At 34.9% G+C, this 25,349-nt stretch overlaps 3 protein-coding genes across 7 annotated transcripts; all 3 read left to right on the plus strand.

The window, feature by feature from the left end:
- Positions 1 to 218: 218 nt before the first annotated feature.
- Prp40 (pre-mRNA processing factor 40) lies at positions 219 to 3,674 on the plus strand. The gene is made up of 8 exons (XM_017899381.1): positions 219 to 340; positions 690 to 918; positions 995 to 1,388; positions 1,478 to 1,915; positions 1,992 to 2,460; positions 2,536 to 3,171; positions 3,236 to 3,382; positions 3,477 to 3,674. The coding sequence occupies exons 1-8, from the start codon at positions 338 to 340 to the stop codon at positions 3,672 to 3,674; spliced, it is 2,514 nt and encodes an 837-aa protein (XP_017754870.1). The 5' UTR covers positions 219 to 337.
- A 908-nt stretch (positions 3,675 to 4,582) lies between these two features.
- Positions 4,583 to 9,890, plus strand: P5CDh1 (delta-1-Pyrroline-5-carboxylate dehydrogenase 1). Of its 5 annotated transcripts, none has more exons than XR_001890163.1 (9): positions 4,583 to 4,799; positions 6,691 to 6,904; positions 6,994 to 7,428; positions 7,570 to 7,980; positions 8,062 to 8,240; positions 8,314 to 8,502; positions 8,566 to 8,806; positions 9,178 to 9,457; positions 9,578 to 9,890. XR_001890163.1 is itself a non-coding variant. In XM_017899309.1 (8 exons), exons 1-7 carry the CDS (start codon positions 4,753 to 4,755, stop codon positions 8,798 to 8,800), a joined length of 1,710 nt encoding a protein of 569 aa, XP_017754798.1. In that variant the 5' UTR covers positions 4,583 to 4,752; the 3' UTR covers positions 8,801 to 8,802; positions 9,178 to 9,890. The 5 variants fall into 5 exon arrangements, 1 of the variants encoding a protein (XP_017754798.1); XR_001890164.1 differs by having other exon boundaries at positions 9,369 to 9,457; XR_001890162.1 differs by having other exon boundaries at positions 8,566 to 8,802.
- A 12,473-nt stretch (positions 9,891 to 22,363) lies between these two features.
- Positions 22,364 to 23,071, plus strand: LOC108546979 (uncharacterized). Its single transcript, XM_017899293.1, has one exon. It carries the CDS (start codon positions 22,364 to 22,366, stop codon positions 23,069 to 23,071), a length of 708 nt encoding a protein of 235 aa, XP_017754782.1.
- The last annotated feature ends 2,278 nt before the right edge of the window (positions 23,072 to 25,349 follow it).

Raw genomic sequence — 25,349 nt, forward strand, 5'->3', positions numbered from 1 at the left:
AAATTTTCATTTATCAAACAATATTTTAATATAGGTTCCAAATTCTTTTGTATTGTTCTTAAACATTTGAAAGTTTGATTAGATTAATATATATCACCTTATTATTGCATAATTTCATATTGTAACTTTAATTCATAAGTAAACGATACATTCATATTTATTAATCACTATGTATAAAAAATCTAGTTGCCTTCACGCGTTGCGTACAAATACAATTTGGTATAGTTTACGTGTGAAGTAGGATACTGTTGCTTACATCCTTTAATTTGCAAAGAATTGCAATAATTTTATTTTCAATGATTTGACTTAAAACGAGAATATTTTTATTCTTAAAAAAATGGTATGATATCGTTCAACATAAAATAAATAATTGATAATTAATAACCTTACATATTAGTTTCGTAAATAAGAAAGTTGTACATATTATTAATCTTCGTTAATTTGTTTTAAAACAAAATTTGTATAATTTTTGTTTAATCATAAAATCTTGTATTGCAATTTATGTTTTGTATTTGATACTAATTAAAATGTATATTAATTATAATATATATAAAACAATTGTTTATAATTAAAATATATTTAGAATCCAATTGTATACCTTTATAATTTGTATAATTTATTAAGCACGCTATTTTAGACATTTTTAATTGTAATTGTAAATTTCATTCATTATATATTATATGTTATAGGCTTCAAATGATGGTATACCTCCACCTACTGCAGTACCTGGATTTCCACCAGCAACTCCAAATATTGCTTCCAGTTTTGTACCACCTATTATGCCTACTGCACCTTTCATACCTCCTCCTAGTTTACCACCTGGTCCACCGGGTATAATGCCACCACAATTTTCTATACCTCCTCCTGGTTTTAGTTTTCCAATTAATGCTGCGCCACCACCTGATCCTGGAGTTATAGGTCAATATTTGTATTTATAAATATTTGTTAGTGTGTAAAAGTAGTATGTTTTATTTAAACATGATTTATATTTTAGCTGCACCTCCTCAAATAACAACACCAGGTATTCCTCCTCCAGCACCTATTGCAAGTGATACCACATCAGGTGTTCAATCTATTGCAGCAACGGAAAAAAAGACTGATTGGACTGAACATAAAGCTCCTGATGGAAGAACATATTATTATAATAGTGTTACAAAACAATCTTTATGGGAAAAGCCAGATGAGTTGAAAACTCCTAGTGAACTACTTTTATCACAGTGTCCTTGGAAAGAGTATAAATCAGAGAATGGAAAAGTATATTATCATAATGTAACAACTAAAGAATCTAGGTGGACTATTCCTACAGAGCTAGAAGAATTAAAAGCAAGAATTGCAGCTGAAGAAGCTGCAGCTGCAGCTGCAGCAGTTGTTGCAAGTGCTACAAATACGTTAGTAACAGTTATTTTATTGTAATCATGCAATATGAACAAGAAAATTCAAAGTTGCAAGAATATTTATCAAAATTCTATCCTTTTAGTATAGTTCCTGCAGGTATTCAACATTTATCACCAAATGTTGCAATTGCAAATACATCTCAAACTAGCACACCAGAACCAGGTGGAAAATCTGCAATTGAACAAGCTATGGCAGCAACTCTTGCTGCAATAAACATTCCTACCCCACCTGCAAAGCCAGATGAAGATAGTAATTCTGCAAAAGGATCAGCAAATGATAGCCGTACCAGTACTCCTGAACCAAAAATGCAATTTAAAGATAAGAAAGAAGCAATTGAAGCATTTAAAGAATTGTTAAGAGAAAGAGATGTACCATCAAATGCTACATGGGAACAGGCAGTAAAATTAATTCAAAGTGATCCTAGATATCCACAAATGAAGAAATTAAATGAACGTAAACAAGCGTTTAACGCATATAAGACGCAGAAACTTAAAGAAGAACGTGAGCAGGAAAGATTAAGGTAAGTAGTATAATATAATATTATATAAAGTTGATATTTTAACAAAAAAGGGAAAATAATAAATTATTTTAAATAGATTGAAAAAAGCCAAAGAAGATTTGGAACAATTTTTGTTAGAAAATGATAGAATGACAAGTACAACAAAATATTACAAATGTGAAGAAATGTTTGGTAATTTGGAAGTATGGAGAGCTGTAGGCGATTCAGATCGACGAGATATTTATGAAGATGTTATTTTTAATTTGGCTAAACGTGAAAAAGAAGAAGCAAAACAGTTAAAAAAGAGAAATACTAAAAGATTAGCACAGGTTTTAGATGCTATGACTGATGTTACATATAGAACTACCTGGCAAGAAGCACAAGCATTACTTTTACAACATGCAGCTTTTGCAGAAGATGCAGATTTACTAGAAATGGATAAAGAAGATGCACTACTGGTCTTTGAAAATCATATACGTCAACTAGAAAAAGATGAAGAAGAAGAGAAAGAGCATGAAAAGAAACGTAGAAAAAGGCAAGAACGAAAAAACAGAGATGCTTTTATAGTAAGTTTAACAAAAATTGAAAATTTTATATCATTTTGTAAGTAATTTTATTCACTAAGAATAATTGTTTTACAGAGTTTATTAGACGAACTTCATGAACAAGGAAAATTAACTTCAATGTCGCTATGGGTAGAACTCTATCCAATGTTATCTGCTGATTTAAGATTTTCAGCTATGCTTGGTCAATCTGGATCGACTCCTTTAGATCTTTTTAAATTTTATGTTGAAGATTTGAAGTCTAGATTTCATGACGAGAAAAAAATTATACGGGAAATTTTGAAAGACAAAAATTTTGAAGTTCAAGTTAATACTACTTTTGAAGAGTTTGCTACAGTAGTATGTGAAGATCGAAAATCTGCAACATTAGATGCAGGCAATGTAAAGTTAACATACAATTTATTACTTGAGAAAGCTGAGGCACGAGAAAAAGAACGTGTAAAGGAAGAAACTAGAAAGTTTAAGAAGTTAGAAACTGGTTTCAAAAATTTATTAAAAACTCTTAATGTTGATTATCAAATGACGTGGGAAGATGTAAGAAGTAAAATTGAAGAAGAACCAGACTTTAAAGCAATAACCCTAGAAAGCGAAAGAGTTCGAATTTTTAAAGAATATCAACATGAACTTGAAGAAAGTTGTAGTCACCATCATATTAGAAGCAAAAAAAAAAAGACGAAGAAGGTGAAACGAAAGTCACGATCACGATCACACAGTGTATGTATATTATATAATTTTAGATTCTGAATATTCGTTATAAAAATTTGCTTTTGCTCATTAGGAGTCCGAAGGTAGTGATAAAGGTTTAAAAAAAAAAAGACATAAATCACGATCGCCAAGCGTTCCCAGCAAATCGGATAGTTCCGAGTCTGATACTAGAAAGTCAAAAAAGAAGAAAAGTAAAAAGAAAAGAGGTCGTAGTCATTCTGTAAGTTAAAATAATTGTACCATATAATCAATAATTTTTTAAGTTTGTATAAGATTTACACTTAATAATTATATTTGTTTTTTTTTGTATATAGCGGTCACATTCGAGGCTTCCTTCGTCTGAAGAATCACCGGAAAGAAAACGCAAAGAAGAAAAGCATAGAAGAGCTTCTGCTCATAGCGAAGGATCAGTTACTGAAAATGCTGAACATCATGAACTTTCAGAAGATGAGTTAGAAAAACAAAGAGCACAATTATTACGTGAATTACAAATGCAGCAAGAAGATAATTAAGAAGTGTCTGCTTGCTCATAATCTTTTATGTAATTTTAGATAATTGCAATATTAAATTAAATGTAATTTGTATAAATTGAATTTCTTTTATTTCGTTAGTACATTGATGATATTTTTTTTATAATTCATACTAGTCAAGGAAACAAGAAAAAGAAGTAATTAAAAAAAATTCTATGATATGCAATGCAATATGCAAAAATAAATATTTTTACATAATGTACCTGAAGTAAATATCTTGACTATATATTTGCTAAGAGTACTATTTCTAAAAGAAAACCTATCCTTTGCGTAGTTTTTTACATTTTATAAAATATATATTAATAAAGTTATATTTGGGATACAAAACATTAATAAATTTTTATGTTTTACATTTAAAATTGCTAAGAATTTAAAATAATGTATAGTGGCACTGAAATTAGTTTATTATGTTTATTTTGTATATATTAAAAAAACAGAGATAATTTTAGTTCTTATAATTTGCAGGTTTTAATTTTTAGAGTTTAATTGATATTAATTTATAGATTTATGTTCTTTGATTTTTATGGACTATGTTTGTTATAGTAACTGTAGTAGTAACAAATTAAGTAAATTAAAATAGTTAAAATTTTTCTTTTCTTTCTTTTTTTATACATTTATGTTTATTATTAATATTATATTTTAATATCTTAATATCAAAATATTTGATAATTTTTTAAATATTTTAAGTATTGAATGATTTTTCATAAATTTTATGAAATAGCTTCAATTAAAATATTTTATATATTACTTAACTAATTTATAATGTTTTGTTATTTTTATAGAAGAATTAGACGACACCCTACTTTTTGGAATCTCATTACGTCCCTGTTTCATAGTCGAATTGATGGAGGGTGGGGTACATATGGAGGGAGGTTTAGCTCACTATTTGTTCGATGGTTGCCACTGTCGACTTTCGTAGTTTCGACAGTTCAGCATCCTGATCAGTTTTCACGGTGATTATAGTGAGCAAGCTTTATTGATAGTTTTGAAAAATTTGCACAACGAAGGTGAAGGTGTTCATGTAAAAGATTACCAAGGGATATAAATCAAAAGAAAAAAAATGATGTTGAGTCTTTGCCGTCAAGCGTTAATAGTTAACAGTCAAAAGTGAGTAGCCAAATACATCACAATTAGTGAAATAGATGTGTAGATAAAATTAAAATTTCATAATTAATGTTCTGCTTATCACATGTATCAGATTTTACTAGAATATATTGATTGTTTTCGAGTATTGACATTCCCACTATGTAGTAACGATCACATAAATGAAGGGGCGCGCTTATATGTAGATGTCAGCTTATTGGTGTGTTATTGGTCCTCCGATTCGTTTTCTTTGTCTAATCTTCTCTGTTCGCGTTATACCTCTTCGTCTACAAAAAGGATAGACTACTTTGCGGGTTTTGTTGGAATTTTCCATTATAAAATAGTCATGAAAGATGTTCTTTGGCAGTTCACCGAATAACATTTTTGACAATATATTATTGTTTGGTTTTACTGTTTTTACATATCACTATTTAAGATTCATGTTAAGACATTACTCATTGCAAATTTCGTAAATGCATATTGAAGAATGCTTTGTTAAATTGAATATTTGTCGGATTGTTAATATTATCAACTGCAATTTTATAAATAAGCATATTGGGGTATATAAACTCGGAAGTATATACTTGTATGATGCGTTTAATTTTACGTATTTTATAACTACATTTACATTATTTTATCGGCTACATATTATATCATTTATGCGTTGACTTAAATCATTTGTTCGAAGATTTTTATAAAATTATTTCTATATATTTGTGTTTGGAGAAGATTTCTCCACGCATTAACACTACATGAATTAATATTTTTATTCGTGTATATATTTGTGTGCCCTTGGAACATATTTTTACAGACTAATACATATGCATAGACCAGACAGTAACATCTGTTAAAGCGGACGTATTTTACCGCCTGCGTATAAATATATAAATTATATAGTGAAATTTTATATGACTCAAATATTCGCTGACTGATGTGTAATTATTTTAGCGTATAATTATTTCTTTTTGTTTTATTACTATCTAAATTCGATATAATTACTTGAAATTGATAGAAATAAAATATTTTGCGAAACACTAAAAAGGAATGTTCGTATTATTGAAAAGTATATATTTTTAACTTGAAATCATTTTGTATAGTTATAACGAATATATCATTATATCGATTCATTTATTTCATCTGTTTAATCAATTCACAATGTTATCGATTTAATTTAATTAAGCAAATTTTTATTATCGAATTTTCTTCCACGTAATTAGTAACACAGTGATAACTGTAATAACGCGGGTCACTGAAATTGTGTTACGTAATACTTTGATCATGGTGTCGGTTTGACATATCTAAGCAAGTTTAAAATAACATCTTTCTATCCTGAAAATAATATCTCCTCTCTTTTCATGTCTATGTAATATCATTTTTACTATTTTTTCTTTTCTTTTTCTTTTTTCTTTTTTTTTTAATTTGGTTTTTATAAAAAATAAGCTTTCGTTATTTTATACGTAATTTAAATTTAAAATAAATAAAATTATTGTTACTTATATAAACTATTTTACGTACAAATAAATAGTAATTAAAAATTTTCATATTTTTTGTATTATCCCTATCATTTTATTACTTCTATCCTTTATTAATATTTTATTAGTAATGACGATTTATTGTTCTTATTTTATGAAAATAAGAAAATGATTTAAGAAAATCTTACGTTGAAGATAACATTATAGGTTTAACTCTTACTACAAAGTACATAGATAAATATTTACAGATGATATCAAGCCAAGTTTAAAAGCTAATGTGTGCTTTCTCTTTTAATCTTACTTTGTTATGTATCCTTATGTAAATATTATTATTATTTAACTGAGAAATATGAAAACAATTGATAAGTTTTAAATCTTATAATAAGATTTACTACACTTCTATTACTAAAAATTACATATATATTTGATATTTTTATAAACAGAGTTAGTACAAGATGCTTAGGAACAATAGTACCAATACCAAATCCTATTGAATTTCCCTTGGAAAATGAACCTGTTCTTAGCTATAGGAAAGGTAGCCCAGAAAGGGCAGAGTTAGAGAAGGCATTGGATAAAATGGCTAATGAATGTGAAGAAATACCTCTTGTTATCGGAAATGAAGAAATTAAGACAGATTTGTGTAAATATCAAGTTATGGTAAGTTGAAAAAATAATAATAAGAAAGTTATAAAGAGTAAGTTAATTAATAGATTATATACTACTGATAATTATATTATATGTTTTAGCCACATAATCATAAAATAAAGGTTGCAAAATATTATTGGGCAACACCTGATCTAGTCAAAAAAGCAATAGATGTTGCTGTGAAAGCTCAACGTGAATGGGAAAAATGTCCATTCGAACAGCGTTTAGAAATTTGGTTGAGGGCAGCTGATTTGATGGCTGCAAAGTACAGGCAACAATTAAATGCTGCCACAATGCTTGGGCAGAGCAAAAGTGTTATACAAGCAGAAATCGATAGTGCAGCAGAATTAATTGATTTTTTTAGAATGCATGGATATTTTGCTAAAGAAGCTTTAAAATATCAACCAATTTCACCCAATTCTAAAGAAACATTAAATTCAATGAGATATAGGGGGATGGATGGTTTTGTTGCAGCTGTATCACCATTCAACTTTACTGCCATTGGTGGTAATCTTAGCTATACACCTGCTTTAATGGTTTGCATATTTTTTTTATTGCCTCATTTTCATGGATTTTATGAAATAAATAATTTATATATTATACATTGCATATTTAAGAGTACAATATATGTTACACAATAAATATATAGGTATAAATTATGCATTAAAAAATTTCAGGGCAATGCAGTACTTTGGAAGCCATCTGATACAGCTTTACTTTCTAATTGGTGGATTTTTAAGATATGCAAAGAAGCTGGTGTACCACCAGGTGTAGTTAATTTTGTTCCATGCAATGGTCCTGATTTTGGTGATACTATAACTGCTTCACCTTACTTGTCTGGAATTAATTTTACCGGATCAGTTCCAACGTTTAATCGTTTGTGGATGCAAATTGGTAAAAATTTGGGAAAATATAAGAACTATCCGAAATTAATAGGCGAATGTGGTGGTAAAAATTATCATTTTGTACATGCGAGCGCTGATGTGGAATCAGTTATTAATGGGACCATAAGAAGCGCTTTCGAATTTAATGGTCAGAAATGTTCAGCTTGCAGTAGAATGTATATTCCAGAATCATTGTGGCCACAGGTAGATTTATATATAGTTTGGATTATAATTTTTTTTAAAAAGAACTTTGAAATTTGAATCATTAAATGTTACTGCATATAGATAAAGGAGGGTCTTCTATCGATTCGTGACACACTTAAGATTGGCGACGTCAGAGATTTCACCGTGTTCACCGGGGCTGTCATAGATGCTGTTGCATTCAAAAGAATTTCTGGTTACATCGAACATGCTAGAAAGTCATCAAATCTAGAAATTATTGGCGGTGGAAAATATGATAATTCGTATGATTCGTTTTACCTTTAATTTGTCGAATATGTATCTTATTATTTTTAATTCTTTCTTTTTTTTCATTAGACTTGGGTATTTCATTGATCCAACGATAGTAGTAACAAAAGATCCTAAAGATAAGATAATGACAGAAGAAATATTTGGCCCTGTGTTAACAATATACGTTTATAAAGATTCAAATCTCGACGAAACCATGAAACTGGTAGAATCCTCAACACCGTATGCTTTAACTGGATCGATATTTTCACAAGACGAGTAAGCATTGTAAGAGGTTTTAAAATATTTAATTTTATTGTATAACATCTCATTATTTTTCAGAAAATGGGCAAAAAGAGCTCTAGAGGAATTTAAATACACAGCTGGTAATTTCTATATTAACGACAAATCGACTGGTTCTGTTGTCGGTCAGCAGCCATTTGGTGGCAGTCGAATGTCTGGAACAAACGATAAAGCTGGAGGTCCCCACTACGTTCTTCGTTGGGCATCGCCACAGTCAATCAAAGAAACGTTCATTCCTTTGCGTGAACACAGTTACGCGTACATGAGGTCTTAAATGTAAGTAAGTATCATTAACAGTTTGCAGTAATAATACGAAGATACCGATGCAATAGCATTTTATATTACAAACTGAAAAATGCAGATTTTTTGGGTTGTTCGATAAGAAATAATGAATTTTCATGCATTCCTTTACGTAAATTGATCAAATTTACGTATAGGGCGCTATTTGCACTCACAATGCAAGTTACATGGGCTTTGTAGGAATTTATACTATAAAGCAAACTGCTTAACCACAAAATAATTCACAATATTTATTCACAATAAAGATAGCTGATTTACAGAGAAAAAGCAGCATTCAGTGGTTGGTAATGCATGTACCAATTGAACAGTATTTTTTGTTTTTAATAAATGTATTTGTGAATTTGGCGTTAGGTAACGTACGAAGAAGATGAACACAAGATCAAATAATATTTGTAAACTACTTTCAAAGTAGTCCCAATATAAACAAAAGTCCACCTTAATATTTGCTGCCAATAGATGAAACTAATGTTCTGCAAGTTGCAGTGTATAGAGTCTATATTATTAAGATCAAGTTTCAGTACAATAATATTTTAATATCTCAGGAATTACCATATGTGGTTGCAAACAAAGAGGCATTTCTTTTGGTCGTACATTGCAGTGATACATGAAATTTTATAACAATATTATTCAGGTATGGTGATCAAGATACATAATATCTGGAGGTGTGTTTGAAGATTGTGATGAATGCGTACTAGTTAGAAAAACCGTTTGCTGTGTTTTTCTGACCTCACTTTTTTATATTCTTATATAGATCATTTACAATGGCTGAAATTACGTTATAAACGCGCAGCGTAAATATTCATTTTACTGTGTAATTTACAAGACAATATGTAGACGCGGGACGAACACAGTAAAATGCAAAAGTTACCCTTAAATTGTGTTGTCAAGCCTGATCGTCGATCGTTTAGGCATGTTATTGTTAACAGTGTGATTGAGACAAAGCATCTTGCAAATCGAACAATGATTATTAATTAAATATACAGTAATATGTTAGATGTTGTGGCTGATGTTATGATGTAATTTATTTTAAGTGTACCATAGCAATAAAATACTATACAATTAGATATTTCTAACATAAATTTCTTAACTAATTCGTTAGACATCCGAATTTGATGATATATCGTTGTAATCGATCCCATTTGTTGACATTATTTTTATATTCCTAGAATTTTGAGGTAAGAGATTACTCTTAGTACACTGAATAATTTATCGACATAAATGCCACAGCAGGTAAATAGAAGCGTTCCATCTACTCCTATATTACCAGTTACCTTGTTACGATAATATTGACAATAGTATTGCGATCTTAAAAAAAATCACGTTTCTACTTGCAAAAATCAAAATTACGCTATTACTATTTCGACTAAACTATATTTTAGTACCTCGTGGAAATCTTAATTTACAATAACAAAATTTGCTATCTCCTGAAATGAATGAATATTTCGAATTTACGTCCATAGAGGCCGCAACGAGCTTAGTTAACATTCGTTTATATTATTTTCGATCGAATAAAATAAATTGTTGCGAGGTAAAGAGTGCGTAGAAAATATTTTCTAAAAAATTCGTTAAAATATTTTTAATATCGAATAAAATTTTTGACAGTCAATAGTATCGATTACTTTTTACTCTGTACCTGTTCTATCTTATCTACCTCTGATAGAAAGTTACGTCGAGTTGCTTGAATCTACGAAAAAGGTACAAATTTGGTACAAATAAGGTTGCAAAGTAACACATATATTTCTTTATCATTCGTACGATTGCAATCAAATTTGAAATATATCATTCAATTATATCGATTACTATTTTCTAGTCCGTTTTGATAAGTATAAATCGGATTTTGTACGTTCACTTTTCAATTGACTCATTGAAAACAAATTGAATTCCATTTCAGTAGCTCAAATACATACATATACATATATATTATATATCAATTTAAAATATATACACACATAAACACACGTATACACGCACGTGTACCCAACAATGGTGATTAAAAGGAAATGTTGAACTTAATAACGCGTCAAGGAATTACCTTTTTCATCCTTTCTGCAGCCTAATCGCACCATTTGCATTTTTCACAGTTCCTCATTTCTCTTCGTTACTTCGTTACTCGACCCAAGTACTTTCCGCTACTTCCACTCGACTCGCTTCGCTCCTCGCGCCCACTTCCTCTTCTTCCTCTTCTTCTTTTCTTCCTTTTTCACAGCACGTCGATGGCGGTGCCGCTTTGACGAGCCCTGGAATGGGGTTGACACTAGAAGACACCGGCGGAAGAAGAGGGATTCGATGGCTTAGGAGAAATCGTCGTTAATGGCTTTGCCGAAGGATTTCCTGGCGTTCTCGGTGCTTTTTTACGAGTTTTCCGGCTGCGCCGATCTAAAGCGCTCACTCAAATCAAGATTTTCACCTTTTCAACGGCAGATGAGACGATGGCCAACCGTTCTCGCCTCTACGCCCTTTTTTCTTCATCCATCTTTCGTCGCTTTTCGCCTTCCACGATCTATCCTTTCTTCCCTTTTCCTGGTTCAGTCCTTTCACAAACCCCGTTTTTTTCGCTTCGCTAAATGACTTGTTTTTTCGGCTCCGACATACCTTGGACCCGTAGCAAGAGGACCCCGAAAGTCCTGTCCTCCCGGTAATCTGAAATTGACGTAACGATGATGGATGCAGGGCCACGGAAATAATCCCTCTCTTTTCGATACCTTCCATTTTTTCCTCAGCTCTCCCACGCGGCTAGATCGTCGCTGGGATTGCGATTATAATCGACACGTTTCGTTTATGTTACCACAGCTGATACTCTACATTTTGCCAGACGCATGTTCCGACCTCGTACTCGAAGACAAGCATGCTCGTCCTAAGGTTTTCTTCTTTCTAACCGCGAGAAGTGGCATGTTTCGCTTCTCACTGTGCAGATTCACTCATCGAGCAGTCCTTTCTTTTGCAAAGCAAGCTTCTTTGCGAACCGCGTATTTACTCGAATTTAGATGTAAAATTTTCCATTTCGTTCCGTTCGCTTCGGGATTTCTTTTTTCAACCCAATTGTTTCGAAATACGCAACGAGACTAATTATGTCACTGTTATCGGTGAATATCGAACAATAGACGTGGAAAAAATCCGCGGAGAAGAAGCATTTATCGAGAACTTATTAATTAACGATCGGTGCATTATTGGCTACTAATGAGATACGTGTATGTACATATAGACTTCCGGGCTCCATTGGAAATGATACGATATTCTTCTTTTTAAATTCACCGTCATGCAAATGGAAAATTTTGCGTATAATTTGTAGAATTGGAAAGGGATGTTTCGAAATACATATATACTTTCGAATACAATATTGATTTTAACGATTCTTCGAGAGGGAAAATATTCTATATATCATCTTCGATATGTTCTTATAGAATCGGTCAGTTTTTCTTGTATCATAATTATTTGAATAATTATTGAATTCAATCGTGAATTCTACTTCCAGAATTATCAGAACGCGTTATTACTCGAAAACTGTGAAAATCGGCAAGCGGTAATTTTAAATCGGGTAACTAATTGCAGATTCGAGTCACGTTTGAGTGAAATTTTCTCAGAGTAATTCGAGTAATCATCTGGTGGAAAATTGTCAATTTTGTTTCAAGAAAAGATCACGGTGAATCTTCGCCTTCCTCGGGTAAGGTGTACATTAAGCGGGGAGTGTTCGCTTTAAAATGGCGGTACAGGTGATGGAGAAATGACCGGGTGATTTTCTGGATAACGTAGCTGCAGGTGGGATGTCTAGATTGAATAAAGAAAAAGCACTCTAGTATACCGGTTTCCAGACCACGCTTATGTTCCACTCTCACGCAATATTAATTCTAGAGAAACAATGTTTAACCGTCCCATCTTACTGCTTCATACACGAAATAGAATTACCGTTCTTCCGTCTATTGCTGCTTTGCATGGCTCTCTACTTAATTTCCCCTTATCTAGCATCCGAGTAAACAGACACTTTTATAACGAAAGAGTTGATCGCCTTTTCCCTGGTGCACTTGTTAACCTATTTCTCCTCTCCATTCGAAGACTCTTATTTAAAGCTAGTAGAAATAAAAAGCCCCGGAAGGAAGCGAATTAAACGACGCTCGACAACTTCGACTGAAAGTGGAGGACGGAGGGTTGAAAATGGGGAAGGAACTGAAAGAGAAATAGGAGAGGAATCGCGAAAGTATCAGAGGAGCATGGAGAACTGCGAGGAAGCGAGAAGTGATGGGAAAGATATTGGCGAAATTAAGGGAACGAGTGAGGAAGAATAGCAGAGAGGGAATTAAAGAATTCGGAAGAACTGAGAAGAACGAAGAAAGTAGAAGCAACTGCATGTAGAAGAAAGAAACATGGGAAAGTGCAGAGGAACGAGAAAGTACAGGGACGGAAAATGAGAAGTATGAGAAACCACGAAGAAGCGAAGGAAATAAAGAATTGGAAAGCCAGAGAATTAAAGAAGCAGCGGAAAATTCAGAAGAAATGGAGAAAATTAGTAGGGGTTGCGCAGAAATGAAAAAGGGAAGAAACGAGAAGAAATAGTAGAAAACGTAGGGGCTTTGAAGAAAAATGGCGAGAAATCGGTAAGAGAAGAATCTAATAACAAAGAAAAGGTAAGATAAGAATGAGAAACAGAGTATAGTGAGAGATAACGGGATGTTGGAGGGACACGGGAGATCCGAGGTTTCGTATCAGGCTTCCGGCGCCACGGTGGATGCTCGTCACGGTGTCGATATCTCGGTGAAATTCAATGATATCCGAACAATTAAAGCGTGCTCGCGTTGCGTTGCAAGAACACGAGCCAACAGAAGGCCGGGGTAAGAGAGAGCGAAGGCGATACCGCGCAGGCACTCGAGGGGTGGCGTTGGGTTTTAAAGGGTGGGAAGGATACAATATTTCAGAGTGGCGACAAGGAGCAAGCCTGCTTGCCACTGGCAAATTAATTAAATTCCTAGAGGCTGGCTGGAAAGGCTAAGGGGTTGGTCGGCGAACCGGGCAAGAGTCCTGTGTTCAGCCCGTGGGAATATTGTAATTAAGATATGCACTTCCACCCTCCATTTTACCCGTTGCAGTCTCTCTCCCGGCCGCCGCGGTGGATGATTTACGCTTCGAAGGACGCGGTATTGTCTGTTTCGACCGTTTCTAAATTGCATCCTATTACGGCCGGGCTCGGGGTTGACGCGCCACCGAGATTCTACTTCCGTACGGCCTGCTGCTTGAAATTGCACCACTCTGATTGACGTTTAACGCCTCTGTTTATCGCGTGGTGTATACACCTATGGAAATAGGGCGAGCGTGTGCGCGAAATAAAGACCGAAAGGTTGCTCTGAGGATTCGAATGGAACCGAGTGGTGCAAGAGGGAACGGGGTGGTTCGAGCAGATGTCACTCGAGAGGGTTGCGGTGGATCTGGTAGCCTTTGGTTCACAAAACACGTATAGATGTATGTAGAGATACTGTTTGATTGGCAAATATAAAGAATAAGAGATGTTGAAACTTACAAGGAGAGTGCAAGTCCTTCAGGTCACCGATTTAGTTGAAACATTGTAAATTTGTAGATTTCCTCATACAGTTCAAGAATATATATCATTATAGTAGCAACTACTCAATAGTTTTTGAGATATTTATGATTAAAGTTTTATTACATTTTGAACTACGGATTTATTTCCAATAGTTTCTCCAGTAATTTTTCCAAAGATTGTATGCTTATTCTGCAAATTTGGTGTAGAACTAAGGGTAAAGAAGAATTGGGAACCATTGTCATCTTTTCCAGCATTAGCCAAAAACATAGTCTTGTATGAAATTTGTCCTAAAACACATATATCCAATAATTATTTCTGAATAAAAAAGGAATTTATTTTATTTTTAAATATAGTCTCATTTTAAATGGTTCTCCATATATTTTACCACATTTTCCTGTACCTGTAGGATCGCCATCTTGTGTTATGAATCCTTTGATAATTCAATAAAATATAGTGTCATCCTAATAACCTTCCATACATAATTGCATGAAATTTCTACATATCTTTGGAGTTTCTTTTACCCATAATTCTAACTCAATATCACCAACACTTGTTTTCATTATAACCTAGTTATAACAAATATATTAGTTTTATCGATATAAAGTAGTTTTAAAATCAAATTCATTAAAATTTATTATTTATTTCTGTAATTGAAATTAGAAATTATTTAATATAGTAATATAGAAATTTAGGAAGTAAATATTCTATGTAGGTTAAATTTTTAAAAACAGATATACAATCCATTGAAATATTATCAACTAATATTTTATTATTTTTATTATTTTACCTTTAGTTGCTGGCTCTTGCATATAAATATTACTCCTATTTGTAAGTGTCCTATAATAAAAAAAATCCTTCGTCAATAATATTTCATTTAAATTTATAGTGATTTACAAATCAGTCAACTAAATGGTTCTTTTCTCAAATAATCATCAACAGGTAAGTCGTACCTTTTACCTCCTTTTAACTTTGGCTTTAGTGGCCCAATTAATTCCATGTGCCACAGCCCCATTATTCCTGTTGCTTTTATCGTTTCCAAGTTCCTATACATATTTTTACACATATGTGTCTTAATACAACATTTACACTCCCCATTCAATTTATCTTTAATTTTTATAACTATTACCAATTGCTCATTTTCTATCTCGTCAATGATCTTCATATTTCCATGTCGATGCCACACATCTTTCTCTCTTGATACATATGCAGCCTCTTTTATGTTTCTTGACATAAAATACACTTCTTCTTCTCACTGCTATCATTCGAACCTCTCTCCTTTCTTCATATACCTTGGCTCCACCATTCTGAAATTTAACACATTGTTAAAGATCATTCTCTTTAATCGCAGATATTAATATTTATTTAGATAAGGGATACAACATACCTTTCAATCTCACTGTATTCCCTATATATGATTGTTAAAAGAGGACATTGCCAAAGTTAATTTCATTCCCGTTTATCTGCCTGAAGCATTTCTCCTTTATAAATCTTTATTTCACCACGAAACATTTATATCTCGTGGGGCATATGGATAGCAGATCTGGAATCCAATATCATAACTTACATATTTGTATTACTGCTACAACTTTTTCTCACAATGAGATATAATTTCTGGCCTTTAATAGCTGTACATTGGTGATACTCCATGAATCCAAGATTTTTCTACTGTTGCACATGCCTGTTTATTTTAACAGAATATTGTCTTTAACCTACTCTACGGTGTTATACCGAAAAAACGTAATCCAAGAAACCAATTTCAGAAATATAAGCCAAAAAAGTAAATTGCGCAGCACGAGCTGAGAGATACTGACACTTTCGGTACTATTTCTCGAAAACGCACACTCGAAACCGAAAAAAAATATCCAATCCTGTTAAGGAAAAAATAACTCTACGCGAATAAGTGGAAAAACCCGATTCATAAAGCCTAATTTAAAGACTACAAGCCAAAAAAGTAAATTGCGCAGCACGATCTGACAGCCACTGACACTTTCGGCACTATTTCTCGAACACGCACACTCGAAACCGAAAAAAAATATCCAATCCCTTTAAGGAAAAAATCATCCTACGAGAATATGTGGAAAAATCCGATTCAAAATGCCTAATTCAAAAACTAGAAGCCAAAAAAGTAAATTGCGCAGCACGATCTGGCAGCCACTGACACTTTTGGCACTATTTCTCGAAAACGCACACTCGAAACCGAAAAAAAATATCCAATCCCGTTAAGGAAAAAATCACTCTACGCGAATCGGTGGAAAAATCCGATTCAAAAAGCCTAATTCAAAAACTAGAAGCCAAAAAAGTAAATTGCGCAGCACGATCTGACAGCCGCTGACACTTTCGGCATTATTTCTCGAAAACGCACGCTCGAAACGCAAAAAAAATATCCAATCCCGTTAAGGAAGAATTCCTTCTGCGCTGTTAAACCGAAAAAATCTAACCGAGAAGCCTAATTTCAGAAATGTAGGCGAAAAAAGTATACTGTGTAGGACGATCTCACTGTCACTTGCTTTTCCGTTACTTTGTTTCATATATGCACCTTCAATCGTAAAATAATTGCCCTACTGGTTGGAGAACAACCTATTCTATGCAGGAGTAATGAAATATCTTAATCCGCAATCAAAATTTAAAATGTAATAGCGACAGTACATAACTATGTTGCAATTGAATGTCGAGATCGAAGAAAAATTGAAAAAGCTATTAAAAAGCTGCCTATTCAGTAATGTTGATCAAATATTCCAATGGGCGGTTGAAATCTAGAATCTTCTACAGCAGATTGTAACGGACAATACGGTAGTATTATAGAATCCTGCACTCACACCACTTTATTTTCCACATGTGTCGTTATACGATGTGCACTATGCAACATCTATTTTTTCACATGTAGTATATTACCACGGAAAAAATGTTCACAGTTGGTAATCTTGAACTTCATAAAATAATTATAACGTCAATCAGCAATATCACTACTTCACGAAACGTTTTGAGATTTAATGTTTCACTTTGACGCGTGGGAATATTCCACCAGTTGTTACCGGTATGCTTGCTTGCCGTCAACTGGAAGTTGGGTGCAGCCGGAAACGCTAGGTATTTTTGTAGCGGGAAAATGTTACATCTTTAAAATAGCTATACGATAAAGTATCCATGTAGAAGATCAAACAACGTTTCTTATATTTATTAATATTAATGATGCAAATATAAATACGTTTCTCTTACGAAAATGACAAATTAATAAATGCTTAGTTTCCACAGCAAAAACATTATAAATTAATAAAAATAATTATACAATTAATAACAAAATATAATATATAGTAATACATAATATATATATTAGTTACAAAATTTTATAAATGAGCATTATGATCACCTTTATTGACAAGTTTTCTTGGGAACATTAGTTACTAATGTATAAGTGGTTGAAATTACTTCTTCAACGAAACCATTTAGTCAGACCTGTCCAAAGAAAGTACGTATCACTCGGTTATAATAAAGCTGCAAATATTCTTCCCATTACTAATAAGATAGTTTTATGTTCAGTTTCAAGTATATTTATGACAAACGTGAAATGTTATTATTAAAATTGAGATTGATTAAATAGTACTTTTAATAAAAGAGTTTACCTAACCTATGCCATGTTGGGTGGGAGAAATAAAACAATAAAACAATATAAATAACTATCACACATTCTCCTCTCTTCTTTTTATTCTCTTAACACTCCCATAAAGTATTTTACATTCTTTAACAAATTTGGGCCATTCAGTGGTTTAGTTAGACAATCAGCATTTGTTTCTTTATTTGGTACGTAACAAATTTGTAAGTTCTTAGTTTTTACTACATCTCCTATATAACAACATTTTTCTATGTAGGATCTTAGATTTAATTTTCTACATGTATTGCATTCAATCTGTTACACATCACAATCTTTCTCACTTCCTTTTTCAGGAGAACTTCACATATCAGTCTATATATCCGCACAACACATTTCATTGCTTTCTATTCCTTTTTCAAATTCAAGGCAATACACACCCTCAAATATCTTAATATTCCCTTCAATCTATTCATGTCCATCATTTTAAGATCACGGTTAAACTATAACAAACATCCTATTGCAAATGAGATGTCTGGCAAGACATAGGTATTCAAATACATGAATTTCCCTAATAATTCTCAATATTCATTAAATTATGGTGGATTTTTCTTCCTCTCAGCAGCCCCATCATACTGCGGTGTCCTTACTGGACTGAAATGATGTTTTATTACCTTTTGATTTAAACAAACTTGAAGGTCTTGTCTGACAAACTCACTTCTATTGTTTAAGCATATAAATACTTTTCAGCTTCTTCACAGATTAATTTTCTTCAAATGTTACTAATATTTTTATTTCCTCAGCTGTCTGACACTTTTCCTATAAAAGGAAGGCCAATAATCAATCTCCAATAATCATCAATAGATAAGTGGTACCTTTTACCTCTTTTTAACATTGGCTTAACTGGTTCAATCAAATTCATATGTCACAGCCCCATTATTCCTTCTGTTTTTATACTTTCCAAGTTCCTATGTGTGTTTTTACAGATTTTTGCCTTAAAGCAAACATTCACACTCTATATTCAATTTGCCTTTACCTTTCAGAACTATTACCAATTCTTCATTCTCCATCTCTTCAATGATCCTTATTTTTACATGTCGATGCCACACATCTTTCTCTGTTGATACATATGCTGCCTCTTTTCTGTTTCTTGATTCTACGTATTATACATTTCCTTTTCTCACTGCTTTCATTAGAACTTTTTTCTTTTCTTTATGTACCTCAGCTCCATCAATCTGAAACTTAACAGATTAGTAATGACCAGTGACTTTGACCACTGATATTAATATTTATTCAGATCAGGAATATGATATACCTTTTAATCTCATTGTATTCTCTATATCCTGTTCTTATAAGAGGACATCACTTAAATAAATTTTATGCCCTTTTGTCTGCCTAAACCATCTCCCTTTTCTGAATATTTATTTGACCATAGAATATTTCTATCTTGTATGTCATATGGTTAGCCAGCCTAGAATCCAATAGACATATTATAACTTACATATTTGTATTGCTGCTTCAATTTTTTCTTGCTAATAATAATAAATATAAATAATAAAAATAATAATTCTTGACATCTCATGGTTTTACGCTGGTGATATTCTATGAGTCCAATAATTTTTTACAGTTGCACGTGCCTGTTTATTTCAACAGTATATTGATGATCGGTTTTTCTTTTTCTTTTGTTTTCAAAAAACTTGGGCCCGAATGCTAAAGAACTGCGGACGCATACTACGGGAGGGACTCCATGGCGACGCCCACTCTAGCGAAGGGATTAAATTAACTAGTTTTACACGGTATGATAGTACTCGAAATAGTCGATACATATAGCCACACGGCAGTTATAGACATCCTACATGTATACATATATATTTCCTCCTTTTCTTAGATAGCCTAAAATTTTATCGTAATGTTGGATGACTTTTAGTCACTGAAAAGACTTAGCTGATAAAGACAGGCCAACGTCGCTATTGGTCTATAGCGATAAAATTCACCTCGAGTTATTTGAGAGTCATGACGGTTTCGGTCGGAACTCTTTGGCTCCGTTTCGGACTAGTGAAACTACCGTGGAACAACCCGAAACCGTAGGGCCGTCCTCGAACCAAGCCAAGACTGTATAATATCAACGTGCAGTAATTTATACCGTGATCTCGAGACTGCAGGATCCGCTTCGAGACATCTCTAGACCGCGGGATTTTGAACTTCATGACTCCAAACCCGAGGTATCGGATCTCGCATCCTAAAATCTGTCGACACTCCTGCGGTTTTCGACATGGAGCCTTGGATCAGCACTGTAGGGAGCTTGAGGATTCGAAATTTGGCTCTGAGAGTTGAATAGTTCGAAGTTTCGCGGATCTTGATTAGTCGTGAGTCCTGAGTCAATGGGGGCCTGGTTTATGTCTTCACGACCACCCCCCATGACTCCCGGACGCGTTGGCAAAAGTGCAAGCAGTTCGTTGGCGACCAGAGTGCTATTCAGATCATTGTCCGAAGAGCAATGCGGTTTTCTCGGCGCAGCCCCTCTTGTAGATAAGAAACTCTGACAAAATCCGACACAGTGCTTTCCGCTTATTTAATCCCTCACGATATCCCTTCATTCGGAATCTGAACGGTTCTTTTATCTATTCTCAGATTCTCAGTAGGTATCTCTCAGGGTTCTTCTTCTAGTACATATTTTTTAACTATCGAGGTTTTCACTTGTGTTTGGATGCTTTCTCGTGTTTCTCACGCTGCACCTTTTACCGTTTGACATCTTTAATTGCTGCCTTTTCCATCGCTGAAACCTTGCTTCTGATAGCTTTACGTTGCTTTATGTTTCGTGGCTTTCCACTCCGCAAAAATTCTGTTTGATCGAATCAAAGGATACTCGACATCGGTAGGTACGTTTTTTCACGAAATAAACACGCTGCTTGCCACTGCATGCGAGCTTTTTCTTTTCAAACTTTAATCCCTTAAAGCAGTATTAAAACGTGTCGAATTGGCAACAAGATCTATCTGATCACCACTTTTCAATATTACCAGAATATATCCCTATTAGTCCTGTATTTTCAATGAAATATTATATCAACGCGAGTTACCACTTGTCTCACGTTCTCCAGCCGTAATGAGGCTACCTCTTTTCACCTCTTCTCTCTCTCTCTCTCTCTATCTTTCTCTTTCGCTCTGTCTCCTTCTATTTTTTATTTTTAAACGTTCATTTGGTTATCGATTTATTTTTATGTGAAACGAAATTCCGCCATGGACACGTATTAAATTTACAAACGTCAACGAGACGTTCCGAAAATCGTTCAAAATCGGTTATAAAATTGTTCGTTTCGATTCCATTCATATGGAACGAATTTCCATAAACAAATGACAGATTCTTTTGTCTCGTATCGCGTCGTCAAAATTGATCCGTCGAGGTGTCGGATGGCATTATGCGTTCCACGGATTTTGTGTAATTAAAATTGAAAGGAGGAAAGGAAAGGGTAACTCATAATGCATGCCACAGACATCGCGAACCAGGAAGCGACGAAGACGTACCGACCAGAGAAATCGGTCGAGTTGTTAGCCTCTTCGTAGAGAACGAGACCATTTTCCAGTTTCATCATGGACAGCATCTGGGCCCTGTTCGTCACCTTAATTCTTGCAGCTCCTCTTATCATTCAGATTCAAATGTTAATCGTGTGTATTTCCTGTAGACAGTCCTTTTTTCATAAATCTGTGAACGAAATTTGATCAGTCTCCGATTAGAATAGGTTATATTCGATTTGAACAACGGAGGACAGTAGGGTATGGCTAATTTTGGTCTTGGCTGCCAATGGCAAATAAGGTTTTTATAGGTTTTAACGAATCCAAAATAATTAACGAATAATAAATTAAGAAACTACAAAATTATTGTTACAAGGAAGCAACGAGCAATGATCGTTTCTTAGCTTTGCATCTCTATAACAGTCAATTTAAAATTACACCTGCACAGGTATCAAAGATTCCAACTATTTCTTCAGCACATAAGGAGCACCTGCTACATTGATTGCGAAATTCTTGGGAATATGAAACAATCATCCGTTCCATATAAATACCAAACACGCGCACTATCGGATAGAAACGCTTTCCCGAGCACATGGATTGTATGTTTCAAGATATTCCCCTCGATCTTCTGAAACTTCGTGACTCGTGCAGTCTAAAACTATAAAAATATACAGCGAATATATCAAAAACGTGTCTGTCAGCCAGGACCAAAAATCCATGTTTCGGATTTACCAGTTATCAACATTGTCCCTCATCCTCAGATCATTCATCGTTCATAAAGCTAGACACAAAATCGCAAGGTTCGAATAACACGAATAAACTGTCTATCTTCATCACAGGCAGATCCGAAGAAGCTATGCACGATTTTCCATTACTACGCGAGCACGGAAGACTGCAATGAAGCCTCTTCTCCTGACATGCTGCAACGCTATCCCAAAGAGTCGCCGGTATCCAACGCCGTCAGTTCCGATTCAAAGATATCGTTGACCAACCTGAGAACTACCTCGTCTTCGCTGGTAACACCGAAGCAGACCATATCGATCGGGGACAGGACGGCCATAACACAAGAGAAGAATCCGGAGGAACCTCGGATCGCGGCTGCGAAGTCCTCGTCGACGTTCGTGAAGACCGACCAGAAGCTACCTGTCGTGGACATCACGTGGAATTACAGTTCGTACCGTTTTGAGACGTTCAAAGCGTGCCTAAGGAATCGTTACGGTGACAGGTACCCGCCAGGAGAGGTGGTGTTGAACTCGATGCAGCTGAATCAGTTGGACTCAAACACGGACATGGGTGTGCGCCTGGCCGGTCTGTTCGATTTCCTGAGAGAGGACAGCGAGCCGCAGTTGAACTCGAGGAAGATGGAAATTGAGTATCTTAATCCGTTGGATCACTTTGTGGCGAAACAGGTCGACAGACCGGCGACAGTCGAGAGATTCACGGAAACGGATGAGCAGGATCGCTGGCACAATACGGTGTGGAGCCAGCAGGAGGACACTATCGCGCCGGTAATCACCGGTGGAGAAAAGAATCAGCCGAATCGGAGATCTTGCAGGAAGATCCAGCCGCCTTGCAGATGCTATTTGTCCACGTCCAGGCGTGTCTATGGGACGAATGACTCTTGATCGGGAAGGAACCTCCTGGCTGGAGAACGTTGGGTGCTTCGGGATCGATTAGGGCTGTTGGGCTGATTGGAGAGGAGGATGGCGACAGAGAGAAAATATGTAGGGATACTTTTGATTGGCAAATATGAGGAATACAAACTAAAAGACTAGACTAATAACTGAACTATGATCACGCAATTAACATTTTCACGTCAACTCTTCTTCAAACTCGGTAAAAGACTGTCTTAGGACAGTACTTGCACCCTCGTTTAAACCTTACACTCTCTTTCTCAATCACTCATTTCTCATAGCCTCGCTCTCGGTGGATCACGTACCCTAAACACTCAGACGCCTTTAGCTCTTCACACAGTCATAAATATCCCGTTCATCCCATCCTTGCAGGTGGTCACTCGTCCTTCCACGTGTACTTCAGACGTCACTTTAAACATTCAGCTTGAACCCTAGGCTGCTGTTTATTGCCCATTATCAGTTAGGTAGGTCCAAGTGTTCCTTTGCATTCACTCTCAAACCTTAGCATTCCTACAAATATTTTTCCTGTTTTTAGGCCTCATTCTCGAGTTCTCGCGTGGTCACCGAAGTCAGAGGCGAATTCTGAAGGCTTCTTCGGGACGAGAGAAATTGGCAAATGTGAAAAGAAGGTTCGAATATGATTGTATGGTTGTGTACATAGAGGAGATCCACGGCAAAGTCGCGTGTAATTTAATATGCGAAAAGACACTGGTTGTTGCATTTTCTTCGAGGAAGCTGTCGAAAATCTATGTAGTGGAATAAATTTCGTTCTAATCTCCAACGAATTTCTGTATATTCGCATTGCCTCGCGTTTCATTAATTATATCGTTACCTATCAGTTCAATTCACGATTGTGATTAAATTACACGGTATCGAGGTCGGTATCGTTTTACCACCGACAGAAGACGAGATTTGGCCGTCGGTGTGATCAACGTCGGACGTGACAATGACATTAGCATTCGCTAATGACAGATACACAACAGCCACGTGTGCATTCGGGCTATGCTGTCGGGGGGTAGGTAGTTTCGCCGACGCCGTTTTGAATAGAAATCGGTAATGGATAGGAAGGATTGGATAGGATATGGGTGTTCCCACAGGATAGCTTCCTAGAAATTGCGTCTATTTATTGATCGTCCGTTGCATTGGAATATTCAGCTAAACCTTGGCCTCTATCCACTTTCGGCTCGCCTTTCCCGTATCCCTTGTTTCCTTTATCCTTGAACGGGTCTCTGTTCATTCGTGATCCAAAATAGAAACGAATCGTACAATTAAGTGGAAAGTAACGAATAATTCATGGTAATTAATGAATCATATCCAGCAAGGACTCACAGTGTCTTCTTGTCTTCGAAGAAATCAAATTCAATATTTATAGAGGGTACGTACAGAGGGGATCCTCGTCTTAAAAATCATTAGAAATCGCGCAGAATCAGTGTTTTTGATCAACTGTCTTCGTACGATATTTTCACACAAATTTCGTGGCATCGGAATCCCAAAATGGGGATATTCCTATTCAAATAAATATATATATTTTCCTTTGTATTTGTATTTAATTGTTATTATTTAATTTTGATATTCGATTATTTATTCGATTATTGTTTTTAATATCTTTCTTTTATTGGTACAATTAAATATTTCATGTAAATTCTGTGAAAAGGACACTAGAGATTTACAAACGTATACAAAAATTTGGGAAAAATGAATTTTTCGATTGACGAATTAATACCGGCCCACTCTCGTTGATAGATTCGAGTGGCATAAAAATTCTCAAGCTTCAGATCCACCTGAAAGTCGTTAATTACTTCTAGTTCGCCGAGCGACCTCAAACTCCTCGACTCGTTAAGACTGGACGCGAAAATTTTTCCGTTCTTCTCAATTTCGATCTCTGCGATCGAGCTGTCATACACCGACGACCACTCGCGTCTGTCCAGCTGGTGTGAAAATCGCTGGTCGAAGATGGGAATTAATTGCGTCGGGAGAACGATTAACCATGAAGGGATCGGGAGGGAAAGGATCGGGAGATAGATCAGTCGTAGCAGGGGAAAAGCGTAGCTTTCCTAGCTGTGCTATTAGCTCTTAAGCTAAGCCGGAAATTCCAGACCGGAAACCGGCAGTCGCAGCTCTGGCGGATACAGTGGAGCAAAACAAAAAGTACGAAGGGTGGAACGGGGTTGGAGAAAGAGAGAAGAAGACGGAAGGGTGGGCAGCGCGAGGAAAGAAAAGGATTTATCGTGGATCCGGCATCGAACGCGTACTCCCACGTGGCCGGAAT

This window comes from Eufriesea mexicana, unplaced genomic scaffold, assembly GCF_001483705.2.
Source record: "Eufriesea mexicana isolate 0111107269 unplaced genomic scaffold, ASM148370v2 scaffold812, whole genome shotgun sequence".
NCBI lineage: Eukaryota > Metazoa > Arthropoda > Insecta > Hymenoptera > Apidae > Eufriesea > Eufriesea mexicana.

Bases quoted from the DNA above. Each gene is read 5' to 3' on its own strand.
- Prp40 (XM_017899381.1), top strand. The intron at 1,389-1,477 runs GTTAGTAACAGT...CTATCCTTTTAG, and splicing joins GTTGCAAGTGCTACAAATAC to TATAGTTCCTGCAGGTATTC. The intron at 3,383-3,476 runs GTAAGTTAAAAT...TTTTGTATATAG, and splicing joins AAAGAGGTCGTAGTCATTCT to CGGTCACATTCGAGGCTTCC.
- P5CDh1 (XM_017899309.1), top strand. From the start codon at position 4,753: ATGATGTTGAGTCTTTGCCGTCAAGCGTTAATAGTTAACAGTCAAAA. The intron at 4,800-6,690 runs GTGAGTAGCCAA...TTTTATAAACAG, and splicing joins TTAATAGTTAACAGTCAAAA to AGTTAGTACAAGATGCTTAG. The intron at 7,981-8,061 runs GTAGATTTATAT...TACTGCATATAG, and splicing joins CAGAATCATTGTGGCCACAG to ATAAAGGAGGGTCTTCTATC.
- LOC108546979 (XM_017899293.1), top strand. From the start codon at position 22,364: ATGCTGCAACGCTATCCCAAAGAGTCGCCGGTATCCAACGCCGTCAGT.